At 37.7% G+C, this 22,711-nt stretch overlaps 1 protein-coding gene across 1 annotated transcript in view; it reads left to right on the top strand.

Annotated features, from left to right (window-relative positions):
- Positions 1-22,711, top strand: part of MYBPC3 (myosin binding protein C3) — a 64,462-nt gene that overhangs the window by 20,016 nt on the left and 21,735 nt on the right. The window contains exons 11-25 of the mRNA XM_074909441.1: positions 4,094-4,117; positions 4,857-5,023; positions 5,818-5,950; positions 6,184-6,186; positions 6,618-6,742; positions 7,354-7,459; positions 11,529-11,695; positions 12,084-12,249; positions 13,171-13,277; positions 13,608-13,637; positions 13,805-13,941; positions 15,501-15,578; positions 16,825-16,984; positions 18,056-18,160; positions 21,609-21,797. Of these exons, the coding sequence (XP_074765542.1) occupies positions 4,094-4,117; positions 4,857-5,023; positions 5,818-5,950; positions 6,184-6,186; positions 6,618-6,742; positions 7,354-7,459; positions 11,529-11,695; positions 12,084-12,249; positions 13,171-13,277; positions 13,608-13,637; positions 13,805-13,941; positions 15,501-15,578; positions 16,825-16,984; positions 18,056-18,160; positions 21,609-21,797 (1,697 nt within the window). The remainder of the gene's footprint in view (positions 1-4,093; positions 4,118-4,856; positions 5,024-5,817; positions 5,951-6,183; positions 6,187-6,617; positions 6,743-7,353; positions 7,460-11,528; positions 11,696-12,083; positions 12,250-13,170; positions 13,278-13,607; positions 13,638-13,804; positions 13,942-15,500; positions 15,579-16,824; positions 16,985-18,055; positions 18,161-21,608; positions 21,798-22,711) is intronic.

Here is a 22,711-nt window from a genome sequence, read left to right on the forward strand (position 1 = left end):
TCCTTTGTAAACAGTTTTAAATTGCCCTTGAATTTCCAGATTTTCTCAATAATTTACTGCTTTAAATTCCTGTTGTCATAGAAATTAGAATCAGAAAAATAATTTGCACAATATGTCTTCTCATGCCTATCAAATATGCACTGAAGTTTTGGTCCATTCATCCTTAAACATGTTAAGTGAGAGTATTACTGAAGTCACTTATTCCATAAATGTACAGGCTTATCTGTTACAAAACATTTCTTTTTATTCCAAGTTTCCATTGCTCACTATCATCCCATTACTCCAAGCACGCTTCTTTCTGTTCATGGTCTTTGGATGCTTATTCTGATTTTCCAGCTCCTGAAGATACTACAAGCACTTGTCACTAGACTCATGTTGTGCAAATCCGAACTTACCCAGTTTAAGTTTTCATAACCAACTACCTGGGTGAATACTGTTGTGAATCTGTGTTCAGTCTCTGCTCAGGTATTGATAACACTATTTATAAAAAGTGCTTTATTTTCACAAACACTACAGGATGATGTGGACATCTGAAGTAGTTTGGTTATGAAAGGCAATAAAGCCACAATAGCCCCATGTTTCACTCAGGTTAACTCACCCAAATTTCATAGGGCCAAACAAGGTACACAAGGCCCTAGATTATGCAATATGCAACGTATCCAACTAGAAGTGAATTCTGGCTTTGCAGTAGCACTAGAACCACAGCTCTCAAGGGAGCCAGCTAGACGAGACAGAAAGAGCACCTATCAAACTTTCTGTAGCTGACATTGGTATCAAAGTTTCTTGTTTCGTTATGAACCTCAGAGAAGTTTGAAACAAAAAGCGCATTAGAATTTTTTTGTAATTCTAAAGTAGGGAAAATTTGCTTTCTGAACGATGACAGTAATCAAAACTGTACTGGTTTGAGAGCTGAAATAGAGTAGCTGTGCACACTAATTTCTAGAGAAAACGTAAGGCAAAAAAGAATTGTTGATCTCCTTTTAAAAATTTCAAGTAAATGGAGGCCAACATGATAATATTTGCATAATTCTATACAGTAACTCCAGCTGGAATGAAGTGCTAAGTACTGTGAGCCCTCCTCCTAGTGCCTTTCCCTTCTGCTTTCATAATTAGTTTTGAGCAGTGATAGAATTCTAAGAAGTAGTAAAAACCTCCAGTATTTCCAGAAATGTTCAATTTCTGGGTTTAACTATTCCTTATTTGTTAGGCTAGGAATATAATTCGTTAAAAGAAGCTTATAAATTTCACTGCATTTTATCAGGTTTTGACCTTTCGTGACTTACAAATCTCTGTTTAGTAAATTCAAGCATACTGATAAATTCACTGCTGCTAGTTGTTTTTCACAGCTGCTTTAGAAGTAATTTCTGTATCCTTCGGGCTTTGCATGCCACAGGTTGAAGACCACTCCTATATTAATGAGAACTGATATGCACAAAAGCTTATCATGGAATGACAGTATTCTCCATTAAAACAGAATAGAAAAAAGGACCTCATGCTGAGGAACTCTCAAGAGCTATGCAGATTCAAATAGAATTTTAAAGATTATTCTTTTGCCACTTCTGCTTTGTCCCACCCAATTTACAAGTGCCTCTCAATCCAGAGGTAATGACCATTCCAACTATAATATAGGGAGCTTCATTTAATACTTTATCTCCTATCTGTAATTTAATTAACCGGTGTTGACATACAGATGTCATGGGCCAAGGAGAGGTCATTGGGAAGAGGAAGGGAACAGCTGTCACAGAACTATTAAACGGGATAGTGAGCAGAGACCTTGAAGGAGGTGACAGCTGACAGGGTCCAATCAGTTGACAGTAATGGGATAGGGAGGAACCATCTCTGGGATGTACAAAACTATTTTTAACCCCTCCACATATGTTTAAAACATATCAGCTGCATATTCCATTTACAGCAGGTTCACTAAGCTGCATCTTAATGCCCGCAAGTGCATAGTTAACCTATGAGGTGATCACTCTGAATAAGGGCCCCCAACATCAGGGAGAATAACATAAGGGTGGGAGAAACTTCAGGAGTCCAAGTGCTCTATTACTTTTCGTACACTGCTTAGTTCCTATGGTAGTGATAGAGTACAGCCTAACTGTGGAAACTCTGTGTTTTTATAGGATCAAAGAGAATGTTTTAACATATACAAACTGGCGAGGAGGAGTATTGGAATGGAGAAACTTGCTCAGAGGCAGAGAAACACTTTTTTTTTCTTTTTTGTTTCAGAATTCAGTTAAGCACTATACAAAGTAAAACCTTTAGCCTTTAGTACTATTTTACATGCAATTTACCAGCCTTTCCCTGGAATTAAAAAATATTAGTATTTCCAAGGCAGAAACCATACTCTTGCTTATGATCAAATTTCAGCTTGCATACACCAAAACAGTATTGCCAGATATAACAATGGGATGACACTGAGTAATGGAAAAGCTACAGCAAAAATTAAGGAAGTCTTCTCAACAGTGAGATATACTAGACTGTGGAATTGCTTCCAAATTGGAAATTTTTTCTCATGATGTATTTAAAAACAACTCACATAAAATATTTTTGAAAACTCCATGAATAATCCTAGCTGCAAGTTTTCAGGTAAACTGGTGTATACAGATGACCAGATGAGTAGGCAGATAGACAGAGGCCCCACCAATATTTATATAATACATGAGGGAAAATAATAACATTTGAATCTGTTCAGTTTTTCTTATTTTCTATGATTTTGTATTTCCTGTTGAGATACAGTTTGCTCCACAGAACATTAATTGTGCTACTACAAAGAACTCAGCACATATTAGAAATATTACATATTCCTAGTTTTATGTACTTACAAATCTATTCCAGTTTATATGTATTTAGAAATATTTTAAAGTTGCTCATTGATATGATCAGGGCAACTAGCCCTAGAGCCACTTATGTTAAAAAAAATCTTGGTCTATTTGGCAAATCAATTCAATTGTCCTGCCTTCTTTTAGGCAAAACTACAAACCATTTGTAGCTGCCCCAAACTAAACAAGCAATATACGGAGAAGAGGAATCCCGATTAAATCCGTGGGTGATGTTGATGCACTGTTATGACAAAGCAAATACCCAGTAGGCTGCACTTACTGCAAGGAATCTAAACTTCAGATCAATTCGATGAGCGCTCGTGAGGGTTTAGTGCTTAGTGAGTGCTAAACCATTCCAAAGACATAAGATATTGCATGCCATATTTCAGCTCGAACTCATTGAGCTGAAATCCTCTTCTCTTATTTCCTTTCTGTTCAAGAGCTACAAAGGTGATGGAAATCCCAAGCCTGGACTGCAGTACTTTAATAAATGTAGGGCTCTTGTTACAAGCAAGCCTTTTTGAGGCAATAAAAGGAGTACCAGAAATGTTTGGTTATACCTGCTGTCTAGACTGACAACAGCCACTCTTTCTTAAGTAGTAATATATCTCACAGGCTAATTTTTTTCCTGGGGAAAAAAAAAAAAAAAAAAAAAAAAGGGGAAAAAAAAAAAAAAAAAAAGAAGGAAATATGCCCAATCATTGTCCCCTTTTCTCTGCATTACCTGATGCATAACTCGCCTTCTTGTTGGGGTTTACCACCTTCATTATAAGGCTACATTCTGCTGCATTGGAATCTGCTTGGTCCTTGGTCTGCTTGAAATGGGAGCCATGGAAGTTCCTTTACCTAAAGAATTTTTTAAGAAATTTTAAGAAATTATTTCTTTCATCCTTTCTCTGTTTACCAAAATGCAAACTGTGACAGGCAACAACTCCATGACGACAGGGCAAAGTAGAGCTATTTGTTTCCCTGTAAGGCGACCAGCCATAATTAGGGATAAGCAGAAGTGCTTACACTTATAAATTGCATAGTGGAACTGTACAAAGTGTGGGAGTAAGTTTGGTTTCAATAGCGAACAGCATTTTTCTTAAGGCTATTTCAGAGCTTTTGCATGAGTTCCTTCATGTCTCTGGTACTGAAGCACAGGCTTGTTCTGCTAAAGGTGAAGGTGACACTCATGGCTCTTTTGTTTTAACACGATGCCCTCTTTCTTGCCCATTGGGATGCTGCATGTTTTTCCAAACGGTTCTCTGCATCATTCTGGAGTACAGCAGCTTCTTGCGCTCAGTAAATCGGTAAGGTTACATCAATCTCTTTTTCTATTCATGATCTTTTATACAAAAAATATGATGACAGAAAAAAGAATGCCTTTCCCAAAGCCAGACAACCAAATTTTCACTTGATTTTGCTAAACCAAACATTAATGCTTAGTCACTAGTTCTTTGGTTAAACTATAAAATAAGTAGTCCAATGTAAATATTGTCTTGTTTGCCACTACTCACTCTTCTATATATCCTTATGTTTTATAGATTACTATAGCCAACAACTGTCTTTACAATAGATGACAAATATTTTAATCATCTGTGGTTCATTTTAGTGAAGTCAAAAATCATCCTGAGTAGAAAAGGACTTGTTTCTTATTAATATAAACCAACCGCCTTACTTCTAAGGCATTCTCAGGATATCAGTTCAGTTCCTTGTTTTGCCACATATTTTGTGTATGACCATCATACACAATAAGTCTCCTTGTGATTCCATTACCCATTATTAAAGGAACGTTAATATTTATTTGCTGTGGCTGTTAGAAAGTAAACCCTTCGGTACAACAACTGGATTTTAATCCCTGTGTATATAAATAGAACTATAACTAGTCACCAGTTTTACTCCATTATTTGGGGTATTAATATAGCAAAAAGTTAGACTGCTACATGTTAAGAAATAGCTTAATCAAGCCAATATATAGCTTGACAAGTCTATGGCAGTTTTTAAATCCTCTCAATAGTGGCATTCAGATACTCTAATCCCTTTCTGCAGAGGTGAAGCAAAATCTGAATCACACTCTGATGTCGATGTCTGGGAAATCCTGAGGAAAGCTCCTCCTTCCGAATATGAGAAAATTGCTTTTCAGTATGGTATCACAGATTTGCGTGGGATGCTGAAACGCCTCAAACGCATAAAGAAGGAAGAGAAAAAAAGTACAGGTTGGCAAGCTGTATTTATTCCAAATATATGTGCCCATATCTTCCTCTTCAGGAGTTCTTCAAATACTAACATCAGCTGGACAGCAGTCAGATGCAAGAGCATGAGAAATAGAAGTTTCCTATTCCGATTGTTACACAGATATGCCCAAAGCTCTGAGCTACCTTGCTCTGAAACTCCAGATATTCTGAACCTGCTCATTTTACTGCTTTCTTCTGCTCTGCCCCTTATCTTTCCCTGAACACAAAACAACACCCCCCATTCCCCTCACTCCCTGAACTGGTCAGTATATCAGGCACCAGTGATACATTTAAAGAATTTCATTTCCATTGGGATGATACATTTGGAATTCTTGAGCTTTTTATGGTCTTGTGAAATATTAGTTACCTAATTTTAACTAACTTGTTTTAAAAGTCTGAAACAGAGAAGGCAAATTGCCATTCATTAGTACCAAGAAGACCAGTGTCATTTTCCAACATGGGTAGACATAGCTGTAAGTCTGTTTAGGATGTGTTGAAGCACATACTCATATCCAACTTAGAATATTCTACTTCGCTTAGTTTAGCTTATATCACATGCTATCATCCTATGTTAAGGAATAACAAAAAACAGAACAGGATGAAGAACAGACAGAAATGGTAAAAATGCAAACAGGGATGCAAAAAGTGGGGAAGGTTTAAGATGATGGTAAACAACAGGAAAGGGAATAAAGATATACTTTGCTGACAAAGAATGTAAAAGAAAAAAAAAGTTTAAAAATCAAGAATTTTTGTTTTTAAATCATTCTTCATCATAGCATTCCTCAAGAAACTGGATCCAGCTTACCAAGTGGACAAAGGGCAAAAGATTAAATTAATGGTCGAAGTTGCCAATCCAGATGCTGATGTGAAATGGCTGAAGAATGGACAGGAGATCCAAGTGAGCGGCAGGTAAACTAGAAATATGGGAAATCCATAAAAGAATGTGCTACAGCTTGGACAAAGTGGAAGAACTAGCTTTTCTTAGAAAGAAAGCAATAAAATAGGGAGAAATAGGAGCTGAGAAATAATCTACATAGTGCTTTGGCTCAGGATCAGTTTGCTGTTCTCATGACTGTTTCTTTTTCTTCCCTTTGCTCTATCAACCTACACGTGGAACTGGATGCTTACATCTGCCTACTTAGCAAGTAAGTCCTCACATTGTATTCTGATCTTTAAGTGTATATCCAGTGTTCAGAATTACTTCCTCATGATATGGGATATACTTCAGTGTAGCTTGTTTGTAAGACCAATTTCCAGTTATTTTGTGCTGAAGCCGTGACAAGGCATTTTTATCAGTCAGGTTTGTTGTACAGATAGATGTTAGAAAAGCATCCAACACCATTCACAAGAGTTTTTGTGTCTCACACTTGTATGAGGAGTTCTCCATAATTTCCTATGCTAGTTTTTCAAATGCTACTTCCATCACTGAGACAGGGATATAGGGCTTGAGTCTTAACAAACCTTGCCACTGATGCCAGAAAAAAGTAGGAATCTTTTTCTCCGCTAGGCAGGGGGAAACAGTGACTGAGCCCGAAAAAGTTACTCTCTGATTATTACATTTAGTTTCTCCTTTCAGATATATTTTTGAGGCTGTTGGAAATAAGAGAATACTGACCATAAACCACTGCTCTCTGGCTGACGATGCAGCATATGAATGTGTGGTAGGGGAGGAGAAGAGCTTCACAGAATTATTTGTAAAAGGTGAGCAATGGTAGCAAAAGGAAAGAGATCTCCCTTAACATGTAACATTGTACTACCATCACCTTCTCTACTGGCAGATTAGTTAATTTTGTAGGAAAGGAAATTCTCAAACATATGAATAAATTCTGACATCTATTGAAGTAGATATTTTTCTTATAGTTAAATGAAGGAAAATTTTCTGTGTAGCTGCGACTAAGAAAGCACAGGAAAACAGCACAGTAATAATTACCATTAATTCTCATTTGGAAAGTGATTTGCGTCTTCCCAACTACAGGGCTAGAAACTTAAAAAATTTCAAGATAAACATGTGCCTCAAGCTCTACAAGCAGATCAAGTAGCATAGAAAACTAATGCCTCCAGTTTAGAATTTCAGAATATATATATATGAAAACTAATTTTGTGTTTGTATTCTGCCTCATGAGGCAAAAACCAAAAGGTCACTTGATAACATTGATAATGTGATCTGTCATAGTAAATTTTAAGTTCCAACACAGAAAGCATCACCATGAATTTGGCATGGGGTTCTGCCCGTGGAGTGCACAGTGATGAAATCTACCTCTGGTCTTCAGTCTTTCAGGATACTGTTTTAATAAAAATCTCTTCATTTCCAGAACCTCCAATCCTGATCACTCGCCCACTGGAAGACCAGATGGTGATGGTTGGAGAGAGAGTGGAGTTTGAGTGTGAAGTGTCTGAAGAAGGAGCTACTGTGAAATGGTAAGGGAATAGAAAAGGGAAAAAAGCCCAAACAACATCAAACCATATCCTTCTATGGGGCATTCTAGGACCAGTGTTTGTGGACAAGAATTGCGGAATAAAAAGGAAGAAGGCGTCTTATGTAATTGTTTTCAGGAAAAGATTGATCCTCCTCTTATATGTCAAACATTAAGGAAGAACCGGGAGGCCAGAACATGGCAGAAAACAAATTAAGTACAGATATTTTATAGTGTCTCTAGAATTTCTTGTTCAGTGTTTATAGGATGCTACTGACTGTACCAAGCTGTTAGCTTTCAAGTTTTCTAAACACTTGACAAGTAATGTCTAGCTATTGTCCACACTAACCAGATCCGTATTGGGACTAGGTCACTATACTTAATAGAATCTTCAGGTCTTCTCAACTGCAATGAGGTTGAGGTTTCTTCAAAGTATATTTTTCTTAGGTAAAAAGTTAGTGTCTTAAGACAGAGAGGGGAAAGTCATTGACTTCTTTTAACCATCTGTTGTGGTAATCCTGCGAAGCTGGTCATTATGCATATGCAGCAGGCAGGATTAAGATGACAAACATTCAGACCATCGAATCCATTTTGTTGGGCATTCCAGCTGAACGGAAGCTGGAAGGTTCACGCTGCTTGGGCAGGCACACTAGGCAGTGCTCACATACCAGGTCTTAGACACACTTCATTTCTCTACGAGACGAAATTCTCCTCTGCTTGTTAACAGCTTTAGGCCCATGGTTATCAACTGTTCCCACAATGCCCGTTACATTCCTGGAAAGTGCCAACCACTCATCTGCTCTTGCAAAGGAAGGAACTGAGAAATTAAATAGAGCCCAAGAGCTAGTACAGCATATGCATTACACTATTAAAGCCACATGCGCAGGCATGCTATTGTTCAGGAACTGCTTACAGATGCCTGGTCACAAGAGATGGGGACAACCAAATCTGTCCCTCTCAGAGCACAGTGCAGCTGCCACACTTTGATCCTACGCCTCTGAACAACTCCCATACATCTTGCAGAGCTGGTATCTGTGGGATGGGCATTTGGTGTGACAAGGGCAAGTCAGCAGCTGTCTCAGCCTGAAATGGAGCAAGTGGTCAGAGAAACTCTTCAAATCATAGCAACAGAAAACTGAGCACTTAGACATTTACACTGTATTTCATTGGGTTTATTCTGTGAGAGTCAGTCAGTGCTCTTTGGCAAGGAAGGGAGCATTTTGGACAATGGAGACAAGTGCCCAGGGAAAACATGAAAGACAACACGGAGAGAGTTTCAGGTTTATGGCTCATTAGGGAAATGCTCAACAGTTTAAGCCAAGTAACAGGCACTAACTCAGGGCACCTGTTACAGCTCTTGCACCCTTTAGACCTGGGATATGAAATCACAAGCACATGAACAAAAGCAATTATGTGACTTGCACAAGACAGAAATAAGGCTTACAGCCTCTTAGGCATGGCCATCAGATTAGGGCCTGGAGAATTCATTATGTGGGTCTCTTCATAGTAATCAGGAAAGAATGTTCTCTTGATCACCTGGAAAGATCTCACATTATTATTATGCAGTACTATGAAACAGTTATTTCTAAACTTCAGATGGTCTTGGAAATAATATAATTCTTGAAGAAAAAGATGTAATAAAATACATATTTTTGACCCGATTTTTCCATCTCTGAATGCTGGGTGTATCATCAGCTCCAAAAGAAAAGAAACTATAGTAATGAAATAATAATAATAATAATAATAATAATAATAATAATAATAATAATAATAATAATAATAATAATAATAATATCTGTGTGTCCCCATTATTACATAGTACCTACATCAGTGATACCTCAGCAGACATTAACCAATTTATCCTTAGAATCTAAACAGAAAATAGGAAAGCCATTTCCAGACAGGGAAAAGAGGCACTGAGGGGGCAAAGTTGAGAACAGATATTTGATCTGGCAGATGTTCAGGACTCAGGCAGACTAAACCATGGCTGTCCTACCTGTTATTGCACTAGTTCTGCTTCAAGTGTGAGGCTGGACAAAATTACCTGTGGTGCTCTTTAAACCAGTACTTCTAACGGTTCTATAAAATCCTCCACTTACACTTTAATTTCAACTGATTCTTCTACTTCATTGCTCTAGTTACCAAAGGGAGGCCTCTAATATTACCTTATATTAGGTTTTTTGCTTTTCACAGCAACAGTGTATTATTTTAAGCCAAATGATATCTAGGAGTTCTTTTTTGAGGTTTACAGTTTTATCGCTCCACTATTTGTCAGTACATCCCTCTGCAAACACTCTACTCATACACAACATCAGCAATGTGCTAGTGACTAAGGCAAACACCAGTTAAATATACTATTCCCTTCCCAGAGATTTAAGACACTAGTCATTGCAAATAATCCATTTTCATTATTTAGACAAGATTTCAAGAGATATCTTTCTTACCAGCGGCTGAATAGAACATTCAGATATCTTTGATGAGCCATGTGTCAAAATACATCACTGAAAAATAAATTTTAAAATTCAGCTTTGGAACACTAGCCACAGTGCACGTGCCTGGTTTTGCCCAGCAGGCCACTGAACTTCGGGATTACAGCCCATTCTCTGCAGTTCAGCAAAGGTTTATGCATTGCACTGTAATCCTTGTTCCAGAACTAATCTGCATGAATGAGAATATCAGGTTTAGGAGAGCACCTTGCATGTGGCCTCAGACTCTCTCCACTTCGCAAGCAGAGGAAGCATTACCCTGACATAACACTAAGCACTGTGTTTTATGTCCTTGTTCCAGGCATCCTCTGTTTCCTCCCTTCTTAGTGCTGTAGTGCTGTGATCTGGAAGGGGGGAGAATGTTTTTCTAAACTAACTATAAATTCCAAGAAGCTGTGCTGCAAAGAACAGTTAGGAGAGAGTAACCTATAGGTATTCTGAAATGCAGTTGCAGCAGGTACATCTGAATCACAAGTTGTAGGATTCCTGTCTCTGCATAAAGTTTTGATTTTGTGATTTACTTCTGCAAACTCTAGAGGCAAAAGGTTATCTTGCATGCATCTACCTAAAATTTGGAAGTATATTATTTTAATGAGTCCCTAAATAGCATTTCAGTTTGCTAACCTGTAAGCTCATTTGTTAAGCTGAACAGTCACTGGTAACAAATAGAGCAAATAACACAAGACAGAAAGAAAATTCTTACTCTATTAAAAGCATAACTTCTCTATGTCTTTTTTCACATGAGTAAGTATCAAAACCATTTTCATTTACAAATTGATGCAGTATTCAAGTAGCATAATATAAATATATTCAAATAATAATGAAAATACAAAATGCTACAAAAGGAGTAAGTTGAAGAAACTAGTTATTTTCTTGCAGTCTGTTTATGTTACTTAGGATTAGGAAAAGGAAATCTTTAAAATGTCTTATGTATTTTTGTGACCTTGACTAAACAGCATGAATCCTCTCTGCTGATTTCCCTTCATGACGACTGGAAATTACAATAATTAAATTTCCTCTCAGGCTGGAGAGTGAAGCTTAATTTAGTAATGTCTTAAATATACTGAAGTGTATACTTGAATGGAAAGCACCGCAAACTCCAAAACACATCTTCATCCTTAAATTTTCTTCTTTTACTGATGCCCACAAACCATGAATTTATACAGTTATAAATCATATCTGGAAAATTAAGGCCTTCAAGTCCTTTCCCAACAAGTCCCATTTACTTTATGGCAGCATTTAAGACAGTAAAGTTCCTCCTGGTGAAGCATGTCTTCATCCCTGAATCTTCTATGGCATTTAACATACTTCCATGTTTATCTATAACATATAAACAGTAACAATCTAGTAATTCCTTGTGAGTGAACTCTCTTGAACCAGAAATCAAGTATCTAGTGAAGATTAATGGTCAAGCTAGAAGCATTCTAGTCATGGTTCCATTAACATTTGTGCAAATGGTTTCTTTTTTGCTAACTGAAATTCTACAAGGATTGGATTGATCTTGTGTCTTCCAACCTCTAGTAACATTGAGCTGACTCTTACTCTCCCAGTCACAGAAAAATGACTCAACACTATTTGGCATTGCAGGGAAAAGGATGGAATTGAGCTGACACGGGAAGAAACATTCAAATACCGATTCAAGAAAGATGGAAAAAAGCAGTATCTAATTATAAATGAGTCAACCAAGGAGGATAGTGGACATTACACCGTGAAGACCAATGGTGGGGTATCAGTTGCTGAACTAATTGTACAAGGTAGGCACAGGCAACCTCACAGAACCAAAGAAGCTGACAAATGAAAACAGGCTGAAGGTAACCTTCTCCAGGATAGTGCACAGGCGTAGCACAATCCTCACGCCAGGGAAAAGGAAGGCTTAATAAGGGGCACAAGGTTTGATAATAAAGGCCTCGGTGAGAACTCAGGCCTGTGTGCCGGATGTAACAGATACCCTGATGATAACAGGTGCTTCGCTATCAGTCCTGTTAAAGCCCTGCATGCTGTGGATTTCCCTTCGTATTTCACCTTTCCACAAACAGCTTGCTCAGCCCTAGCCTTTTCTACTCGGTAAATCCACACCAACTGTTTACTTACAGAGCTATTCCGATTTGTTGATGTCTATATCGATTATTCTCACAATATCAGAGAAAAAGCTGGAAGTTTATCAGAGCATTGCAGACCTGACAGTGAAGGCACGTGACCAGGCAGTCTTCAAGTGTGAAGTTTCTGATGAAAATGTGAAAGGAATCTGGTTAAAAAATGGAAAGGAGGTGGTCCCGGATGAAAGGATAAAGATCTCCCATATTGGCAGGTTAGTCTGTTAGTCTTGTTTCAGAAAACAGGTACAGGCTTTGGTACTGAGTTACAATCCACAGGAACTTTTATCTCAGGGGATAGGAATAAAAATCAAGACTTTGTCCTGGGTCCAGCTAAAAAGAAAAAAAGTGTAAAACCTCCTCATATGCAATTAACATTAGTCACAGACTTGCTTTGGCATGTTTGCAGTCTTTCTGTGTTGGTACGTTTTACGTGTCTGACATATAGTGGTATAACAGCAGAATTCATTCCCTGTTTTCATTAGGATTTCATGTTTCTTGGTATTCAAACAATCTAGAAAACATATTGTTGTTAACTTTAAAATTAGCAGTAATATTTAAATAGATTAAGATAGCACTTACATAGAAACCCCTTCAGAAAAACTAGTGTTAATACAAACACATACAGTTGCGCAGTTCTGTGCTTAAGTTACTCAGCAGTCTAGCTACTACTGGAACTGGAGACCAAGAAGCTTCAGAAGATGCCTAAGTAAAGATTTCTTTATACTCCCTTTCTGTATTCTGTTTTGAATTTACAATAATACAGATGTGGAGCATCAGTTTTTAGTTTGTTTCTCCAAAATTTATTGCAGTCACAGTCTGATGAAATTAAAGCAGTCAGCAGTGTTACAACTGCCTTTGTAAAGGTAGAAGACCAGACTAAAGTGGAGAAACTGCTTCCTCTATTCAGACTAGACTATGCATCTACCTTGACAAGAAAAATTCATTCATAGACAGCATGCTGACATGGATTTGCTTGAATACCAAAAGTAGAGCAGTCTACAGCCCTGATGGTAGGACAAGGGGAGAAGAAAGAGTAATGTCTGTTAATAGCCTGTACCTTGTCTCTTGAGACAGCCCTGCTTCTCCTGGAGAGGTAAGGCAAGAGAGTGCAATATATCTGTTCATGTTTCCAGAATCCATAAGCTAACTATTGAGGACGTAACACCAGGTGATGAGGCTGATTATTCCTTCATCCCTCAGGGATTTGCTTACAACCTTTCTGCCAAGCTTCAGTTCTTGGGTAAGTTATCTTCGAACACGCAATGGGCATTCAGAGGGATAAAGTGATGGCATGAATCATGGTTATACCAGGAAAGGGTATGCAAATCTCATTCCTCATACGTCAATATGAGCACGTTGCTTTTGCCTCTTATTGCGCGTTATCATTATCACATCGTTTTACAGAACTCATTTTCCAGTTTATTGCACTAGTCTGTATCTCATAAGTGTATGACTTATGAGATTTTAATGATGAATATTTTTTAAATTACTTTGTCAATGCAGATGTTATGTAAATTCTGTTTTCTGATCTATTTCTCCTACCCCCTCTCCCTGTTTTTTTTTCTCCCAGAGGTCAAGATTGATTTTGTACCAAGAGAAGGTAAGAAGAGCAGTCATTATTTATATGCAAGTAAACATGTTTTCAATAGCAAAGGAAGCAGTGTTTTCATATTTAATTTAATGTATGAATATTCACTTTTTTTTTTTTTTTCCAATACAGAAGTCTCACACTATATTTAAAACTGATTTTCTCTGCCTTTGCTATAGAACCTCCCAAAATCCACCTTGACTGTCTGGGCCAGTCCCCTGACACTATTGTCGTGGTGGCTGGGAACAAACTGAGATTGGATGTTCCCATATCAGGAGACCCAACACCCACTGTGATCTGGCAGAAAGTAAACAAGGTAATGTGTAACCTGCCACAATGTCCAAGGCCAGAAAGTCACAACAGGAATTTAATTTTCTTTCTCAAATCTTACTTTGATTTACAATTCTTAGCTACAAGTATTTTCACCTTCCTTTCATTTTTTTAAACGTCAAGAAAAAAAAAAAAAAAAAAAGAGGAAATACCCGAAATGCAACTTGGGATTTAGTTGGTTTTGTGAGAGTCATCCTGAATTCTTTTTCTGAACTGTTTGCTGTTTTTCTATCCCAAAAGAAGGGGCTGAGTATATGTGAGTAGAAATATGTACATGTAGAGAGTAGGATACCATACACGTTTATTCTCTTTCTACCTCAGACAAAAAGAAATACATGATGAGTCATCTCCATCACCTTCACCTGATAGGATGGACATGTCATAGGATTGCAGCTTCTTTTTTAATCTTTCTCAAGAATTCTACAGTCTGTGAAGAAAATGTCTTCTTAGCAGACCGCTGGGGTAAAACTGTATTTGGTATAATGAAAATAGAGGATGCTTACTACTTGCCTTACCAAAGCAGTTCCAAAACATCAAAGAAAGAATTTAGAAGCTAGACAAAATGTTAAGTGAGCTTCCTTTCTGGCTATCTCAGAACATCCCACCCCTCACCATCTGTGGGCTCTTGAGCTATAACTAGCACAAAACACAGAAATACTTTGCATAATATTCTACAGCATCATTACACTTCCCACAGGCATAGATACAGGCAAAATAATATTGCCTATTATACTAACTTCCTCAATCTCATTTCTTCGTGATTCTGCGACATTCTTTGTTCAGGTTAGTGTATTTAATAACGCTTAGGACTCTCCTCTGCAATGAAGAATTAGTATGGAAACAAACAAAAGAGCCATTTGTCTCTCTTTTGGGAATCAAGAGAAATAAACTCTCTCGTACAAAAGTTTCTCTGATAAATGATGACGGTGTATCAGAAAACCCCTATACAGTGTTAATTCCAAGGTGTGAGCTCTCAGCATATGAGTAAAAGAAGACAGCCTTGATTTGAAGGATGTGTAACATACACTTACTAAGGAAATCCTAAACAAACAGCAGCACAGCTTCAGAATACACTGATGTGTATTACAAACCTGACTGTATTTCTGAGTGTTAAAACATTTACATCAATTTACTACCTCATTGTTACAGGAAGAAGTAATCCTAATTTTAATCCTAATTTTTGTAGCTACACAAAATGAGTAACTAGTACCACAGGACAGAGATTCACAACCAGTTACAATTCTACTGCATGCATGTCATGCGGCTTTGTTTGTTAAGCTGTAAATTCAGTTTTGCTGATTTATCCTTCCCTTAATTCACTGCAGTCTGATACAAAAGTAAAAATCAGAAACGGAAATAGATGTACCAGTTGATTTCCTTCCCAGGTCTGCTTGCTGCCTTACTTTGCTCTTCGCTTATCTCAAACCTCCCTGTTCAACCCCCCTAACAAACTTACGGACTCTTGTCCTCTCTCCTGCAGAAACAGCTTTACTGCTCTGCTCAGAAAGACTTAGCTGACTTTCTGTGGTTTCTTTGCTTATCTAGAAAAGTGACCTTGTTCGCAGTAATGATGATTCCATGACTACCTCAGAAAACAGCAGTGATTTAAATACTGATAGTAAGGTAAGTCCCTATTTATGCAGACACACAAATATGCTTAGTATTTTCCAGATAAAAGGTCATATTCAGAAGGAAATAAAATTAAAGTCAGTAGATATTAAAACTGGTGAAGCAAACAGCACATCAGGCCCAACATCCTGCCTCACAACGGTAATTACAAAACACTTTGAATGGGCACAAGAGATCCAGTGAGTAATTTTAGAGTAAGATGCTGACTGAGGAAATCTCTAATCACCATCACATGGTGGCTGGATTGCAAGGAATCAAAGCAGTTGTTTGAAAACTTTTTTTAATATATTTATGAATGCTTATCCCCCTTTTTCCCGCACTAACCTGTAAGCTTCAATAACTAGAGGAAAAAAATAGGACAAAATCTTACAGGACACAGGGAAAGATGACAATGGGTCAAGAGAGTGGACTATATATGGACAAAACAGTGAAAGAGGATTTGTTTTCCACAAGTTTCCTTTTTGTCAAAATGAACGTTATTTATGATAGACCCAAAAATATTTTACATTTATTATGCAACAAGAAACCTTTCTCAGGGTTAAGATTCTACTGTACTAGTCATTATTCAGGCACATATGCTTTCTAATGGTTCCTGTTCTAAGTCTAAAGATATGCAGGCACGTGAAGAAAAAAGGAGTTATAAATGTACAACAAAGGTGTTGTCGATATGTTTAGACCTCAGCTCAGAGAAGAGTAGAAAGTTACCCCATATGACATTTTTGAGTGACAGAAATCACACGGATGCCATTAACAGTTACAAGAAACATGATAAATTTTTTAGAGGGAAATTGTTCAAATCCACATTATCTGCTGCAAAAATGTAGATACTGTTGATCAGGAATGTTTGCTCAACCATCTGAGTTTGAATTATCAAACTTTCTTGAATTTACACAGTACCCAGCTGTTATCCATGAAACTCCTTACATGGATACCAGCAGCTATCCCAAGTAGTAATTTGTGGAGGTACTTAATAACTTCTTTGAAACATCACTGGTTATGTGTAACTAACAATGAATCTCAACAACCTGCAGACTTTCAGAACCAAATGTTATCTATGTGAGCCACTTAGTCTATATTCTCTCTCTTCTACATACAAATAGAACTTGAAAAACTTTATAGCTTTTCAATAATTTTTATAATATTCAGTGATCTGAAGATTTTCACCAGCTTACGTAGAGGCTTATCAGGCCATCCCTGGCACAACTTACAATGGTTTATCTGTTACTTTCATTGCCCACAGCTTCTGTTTGAATCTGAAGGCAGAGTTCGTGTGGAGATGCATGAAGACCACTGTGTCTTCATCATTGAAGGAGCAGAAAAGGAGGACGAGGGAGTATACAGAGTTATAGTTAAGAATCCAGTAGGAGAAGATAAGGCTGATATCACAGTCAAAGTTATTGGTAAGTGAAGGAAGCAAACAGCCAGAGCATCCAAGCATCTTGAGTTCACTGAAACTCACCCTTCTCTAAAACTGAGGCAAGTTCTGACTTTATGTTTAAAAAAAACAGAAGAGGATCATAAAGGCAGGAATACTATCAATCACAAAATTTGGCAGAAGGATTCTCCACAGGTAGTTGCCTTCTGTGTGAAAAAGATAAGAGAACAACTCCCAGTAGAAATCCATATATTTCCTTTTTATATATTTCCAGTTTCAGGTGATCCTATCATTTTATAGATGACATTCCATTCTGAAGTACACACTTCATGCTTGTCTGAGATAAGAAGAACTTCTTGTCATTTTGTTGAGGTTTATATTTTTAAACAAAGATTACTTCATCCTACAAGCAGTAAATGGTTAATGGAATAAAGAGATATAATGTATCTGACATAAGATAAACAGGTTGTCACTATGAGTCACAGAAGAGCTCATGGGAATATGATTTTGAGTCAGCAATTTCTATAGAATTTTTCATAATATTTAACTTGTTTATACCCTGCCACACATATGACAGAAGCCCAAGTTATAAGCAAACATAGAAACGATGAACTAAAATTTCACCTACAGTATTAAAGTTTAGAATTCACTGCTTAGGCGAATACTAAGTCTCTTTTAATCTTTTATAAATCCTAAATTAGGATATTTACTACTAATATCTCCAAAATAATAACATGTGAGATATGCGACCATTGTATTTTATATAAAGTTTACTCTAGAGAAAATAGGAAACCCTGGAGCAAGCCTGTTCTTACAGATCTACCTTGTTTTTGCAAAAAAGTTGATTATGTCTGGAAAGAACAAAGGGAGCTGCATAATCAACAGTATTTAAAGGAAAACCAGCCTAACATAGAAGCATCAAAGAGCAGGATTCACTTTAGACTAAGATGATACATTCTCAATTGTACCTACTGTTGCTATCTGACAAAGCTGTGACAATACGATACGGAAGAAAAGTTACAAAAAAATATCCCATTGACTTGTATACAGAAATTCAAACAGTGACAGCTCTCATTCATTCTCACACTTTCTTCAGATGTTCCTGACCCTCCAGAAGCTCCCAAGATCAGCAACATTGGAGAAGATTGCTGTACTGTGCAGTGGCAACCCCCTAAATATGATGGTGGGCAACCAGTGCTTGGTAAGAAGTGCTAAAATATAGGCTCCAGCTGCCTTGCCTATCTTTTTTTTCTGCTCCTTTAAAATGGCACAGAAGGATTCTCTATGTTTATTCACTATAGGAAGGCTGACCCTCAGAAACTAATTAATATAGTGAACCCTCGTAACTGGTCTAGATTCTGGCCCTTCAATTTTAGGGAGAGAGTGCCCTCTACCCGTGCTGTTTGCATCAGAGAAATATTTCAGCAAATAGTTACCAAAGCACAAGATGATACCAAAATTAGTTAAAGCTAAACCTTGTCATTCAAGACTGAAATTTTAGGTCAGTATACAGGCCTTTGGATTTATGTAGGAATACCGAAACAGATCTGTGTCCACTTCAGTTATCAACTCCAGTCGTCTGCAACTTCAAGCACTCATGCAATACAAGTTTCTTTTAGAAAACTACTTCATAATTCTACTTCATATAGAACCACACACCACGGGTCACAAAACACTTATCATTCACTTTAATAACCTTAAAATCTGCACTAAAAACTAGAGTTATCATGCGATACAGGAAATGAGCAGAAGCAATCAAGACTATCACCAATACCTCTGCGGAGCATGGTTGTTTTTAGATGAAACTCCCTATGATCCTCAGAAGGAAAAGAAAGTAATCTGTGGTCTTGGTCAATTTTAGGGAAAGTTCCTCTGGACTCCAAATCTATCAATTTGTTTAATAAAGATCACTGAGGTTTGAGTTTCTTTTAAAAAAAAGATATACCAAAACCTACATGGACTCCCATGGGAATTCCAGGGCTAGAAACATTCTAAGAATCTTTTAACCCACTGCATAATATCTGGAAGTGAAAAGTTTGTATTTGCTTTTGGATATTTGGATTTCATTCACTTCCTCAAGAATAATCTCATTTAATTCAACAGAATTTATCTCTCCTGGAGTAAATAAGATACTACTGGGAAAGTACTTTGTGGTTTCATCTTTTCTGTCAGGAAGCAAGCAAGAAGTTAACAATTTAAACTATTATGTGCAAAGATATATACCAATAGCTGTCCTGTTAGTGTAACCAATGCCCCCTCCCCCCGCAACTATGCAAAGCCCATGATTTGGTTTTGTGGAATTTTCAGGGTACATATTCTGTAAAGTTCTTTATTTTGTTTCCACTGTCAAAGGAAGGATTCTGTTAATGGGCCACTAACAACCCTTTGCACTACATGAGGAGGTTTCTTCATCTAGCACTGGACTGTAGTACTAACAGAGCTAGAATAGAGCTAGAGTACTAATAGAGCTGGAATCCCCCTAGAGGGGAAAAAAAAAAAAATAAGCCAAGGTCCAGCACTACCCATTCAAACAGAGCTTTAAAAGCAAGTTAAAAAGGCAGGGGAAAAAGACATATGTGTTCTTATCTGTCTCCATATTGTTACAGATGGTATTGTAGGCAGTCTACTACAGTCTTTATTAGCTACATCCAACAGATATAGCAAATAAATTCACACCTCATCTTTACTGTTACACGAACGTTTCATAGGGTCTCATGTACTTTTTATATTACTAAAGCATTATCTTTATCTATCGCACATTCTGTGCATTTGGAGAAATAAACTGCTTTATGAAATGTCACCAACAGTACCGGTATTGTCTTTTTACCTCTCTTTTTTTTTAAGTTGCAATTTGGTATGCCACAGTGAAGTGTCTCAGTTCTGACAGGAAACTATGCATATCTAGAATGGCAGAAAAACAGAAAGTGAGTTGCTGAAACTTCTCTCAGTTTCATAGACCCTGCTAAAGATTTAAAAAAGCAGGAATATGTCAAAGGAACCATAGGATCTTTGCTTACAGCATTTAACCTTGTTTAAAAGCTACTGAAGAAAAGTATGCCAGGAGTAACTTTATACATTAGAAGTGATGATACAACCCATCAGCAAAAAGGTACTTCCAGCACTCATGTCCCAAAACATTCTGTAGACTCCCATGCTGCTCTTGCTATTCCACATAGACAGGAAAGGCTCCCGATGCAGGACATCTGGGCCTATAAAACAAACGTGCCTGTTGTTCTCCATCTCCCTTGAGGTGCTGTAAGTGGGAATCATACTTCCCAGTATACGAAAGGGACATCTGCATGTTTGATAGCCACAGCCCTTGTGAGTGGCAGGGACCTATACAGCTCAATTCATAATTACAATGCGTTTGCTATAGACTTAGGCTGTTGTAGCTGACCACTGTTAGAGACATATCCTCTGTAGACTGTGGGTAGAAACAGACATACAACATACAAATACCCAGGATGTGTAAATCACCATTCAGTGTATTTTCTGATTGTTCACTCCGTACTTAAAAAATGAACAGCTTTCAAAACAAAATTTGTTTACAAGAAGTCTACATGCATCACATCCAGGCATACCATCCGCAACACAGAGAAGTAGCATCCTCCATGTTAAGGATCAAGAATCACAGATTCCATTCCTAGTTTGGGGAAATGTGAAGTTTATCTTTTAATCTGATAACCCAGCCTGATTTAGTCATTTGGAAAACCAGCAGAGAAAACCAGTGTGAGAAAGGCCGGGAATGTTGAGGGGACGAGGAGATGTACTAAAGACCTGGATTCTGGGCATACAGACTACAACAGATTTGTTCTGCAGTGTATCCAGCTCTCTTGGTTCTCTGTAACCATACAGGTTCACTTTCCTTAAAAAAGGGAATCAGAGCAAGACAACTGGTACACAGCTGGGACTCACTCAATTATAGGGCTGAAGCAGAGCTGGGATCTGCACTGCCTTGAGAAGCACTGCACAGTTCCTCCACTTAGCAACAGACATAGATCTAACACCAGTTCTCTGACAAATCATATAAAAAAAAACCAAACACAAAACACAAAAAAACCCAAAAAAAACCCAAAGGGAAGTGTCAAGCTGTTGTTCCAACTGATTTTGCTTTGGGATTTATGCTGTTAGTCAAGATTACCGAATTGCAGCGGAATATAGGAGACAAATTATTTTTTTAATTCTATGTTTCTTCTTACATATTTCAAGGCAATTTCTCCTTCACTGAAAGGGCTATCTATTGAAATGCTGTTTCTCTGCCATTTAGGAGTGCATGACTGCATTGTCACCAGAAAGGATTTGCATTTAAACCAGTTCTGTTAGTATGTCTTTGCATACATCTAAATACCTTAATAGTAGCATATAGCACATAAAATGTGCTTAAAGCCTAATACCAGACATAGACAAGTCTAAATAACTTCTACTCTCAAAAGTATCATTGTTGAGGTAAGAATGTCAGATAGAAGGAAAGTAATACAAAAGGAAACTGCAGGAAAGTGTCAAAGCTTCACACAATTCAGCTATATGCAATAATTCTGAATCACATTTGCCTCTTTCACGCCATTGGAGAAAATAAAATATTTTCTTTTTTCTTTTATGTGAGATGATAATTTGCAGTTCTTTCACATCATAAGAGCTATCCTTTCCAGGCTATATTTTAGAGAGAAAGAAGAAGAAGAGCTTTCGATGGATGAGACTGAACTTTGACCTTTTAAAAGACTTAACCTATGAAGCCAAGAGAATGATTGAAGGAGTGGTTTATGAGATGCGGATCTATGCTGTGAATTCTATTGGCATGTCCCGGCCAAGCCCTGCCTCACAACCCTTCATGCCAATTGGTGAGTTTTAGCACACTCTACAGTATTTCTAGGACAAAAAACAAAGCAGGACAATTTTCGCCTCTTCAGCTGCCCTTACAGCTACAAAGAATGTGTTAGGAAAGAGGCTATCGATCATCTCTATATCCTATATTTAATCAACCTTTTCCTTTGTAATCTTCCTCTTCTCTACCTCTCATTCCCCTTCCTGTGAAGCGCAGAGGTTCCAGTTTCATGAAATTGCTGATGAATTTTTAGTTGTTATAATTAGAAGTGTGAGTGTCAAGCTGGATCTGGAAAGGAGGAGAACTAATTGACAGAGATTTCCCTGTCCCTCTCAGCTTCCACCATTCCCTTATGGGTGCAAATATCACAGTATCCCAACTAGTACTCCCTTAATCCTGACCCTCTGCACAGCTAAAAGGAGAGCTGATTAAGAAAATATTTGAGGAATGATTTCCTATAAATAATCCTTCCCAACACAGCAGTGCAGTGTCTTCTGCAGTCCCTGAGGAAGGAGCAGACTAAAGGAGTCCTCAGCCTGCCTGCTAAGAGCTTTAAAAAGAAGACCCACAAAAATACAAATAGCTGGAGATTAAAATGACCAGAGTTGCTAAATCTGCAAATATCAGCGAAGGCGGACAGCCTGCTGAAGGAGATAATGTAAAAACAGATGATGCAGTGAAGGGGTCAGAAAGAAAGGATGAACTGCAAGAAGTGTCTCTTAATTCTGGATTTCAAACACACAACGGCTGGTCTACAACAAAAGAGGGCAAACGAAAACCATCAAGAGGAGCTACTGAGAAAAAAGGTCCAAAGTTTTCATGGGATAGGCAGAGTTTTACTTGATTAAGGATAAAGTTCACACTTACTGCTTCAGAGAAGAGGTTTGGGGTCTTGATCTTGTCTGTGTGGCTATGTATGCTACCAACTGC

The sequence above is a fragment of the Athene noctua genome, chromosome 6 (assembly GCF_965140245.1).
Source record: "Athene noctua chromosome 6, bAthNoc1.hap1.1, whole genome shotgun sequence".
NCBI classification, from domain to species: Eukaryota; Metazoa; Chordata; class Aves; order Strigiformes; family Strigidae; genus Athene; species Athene noctua.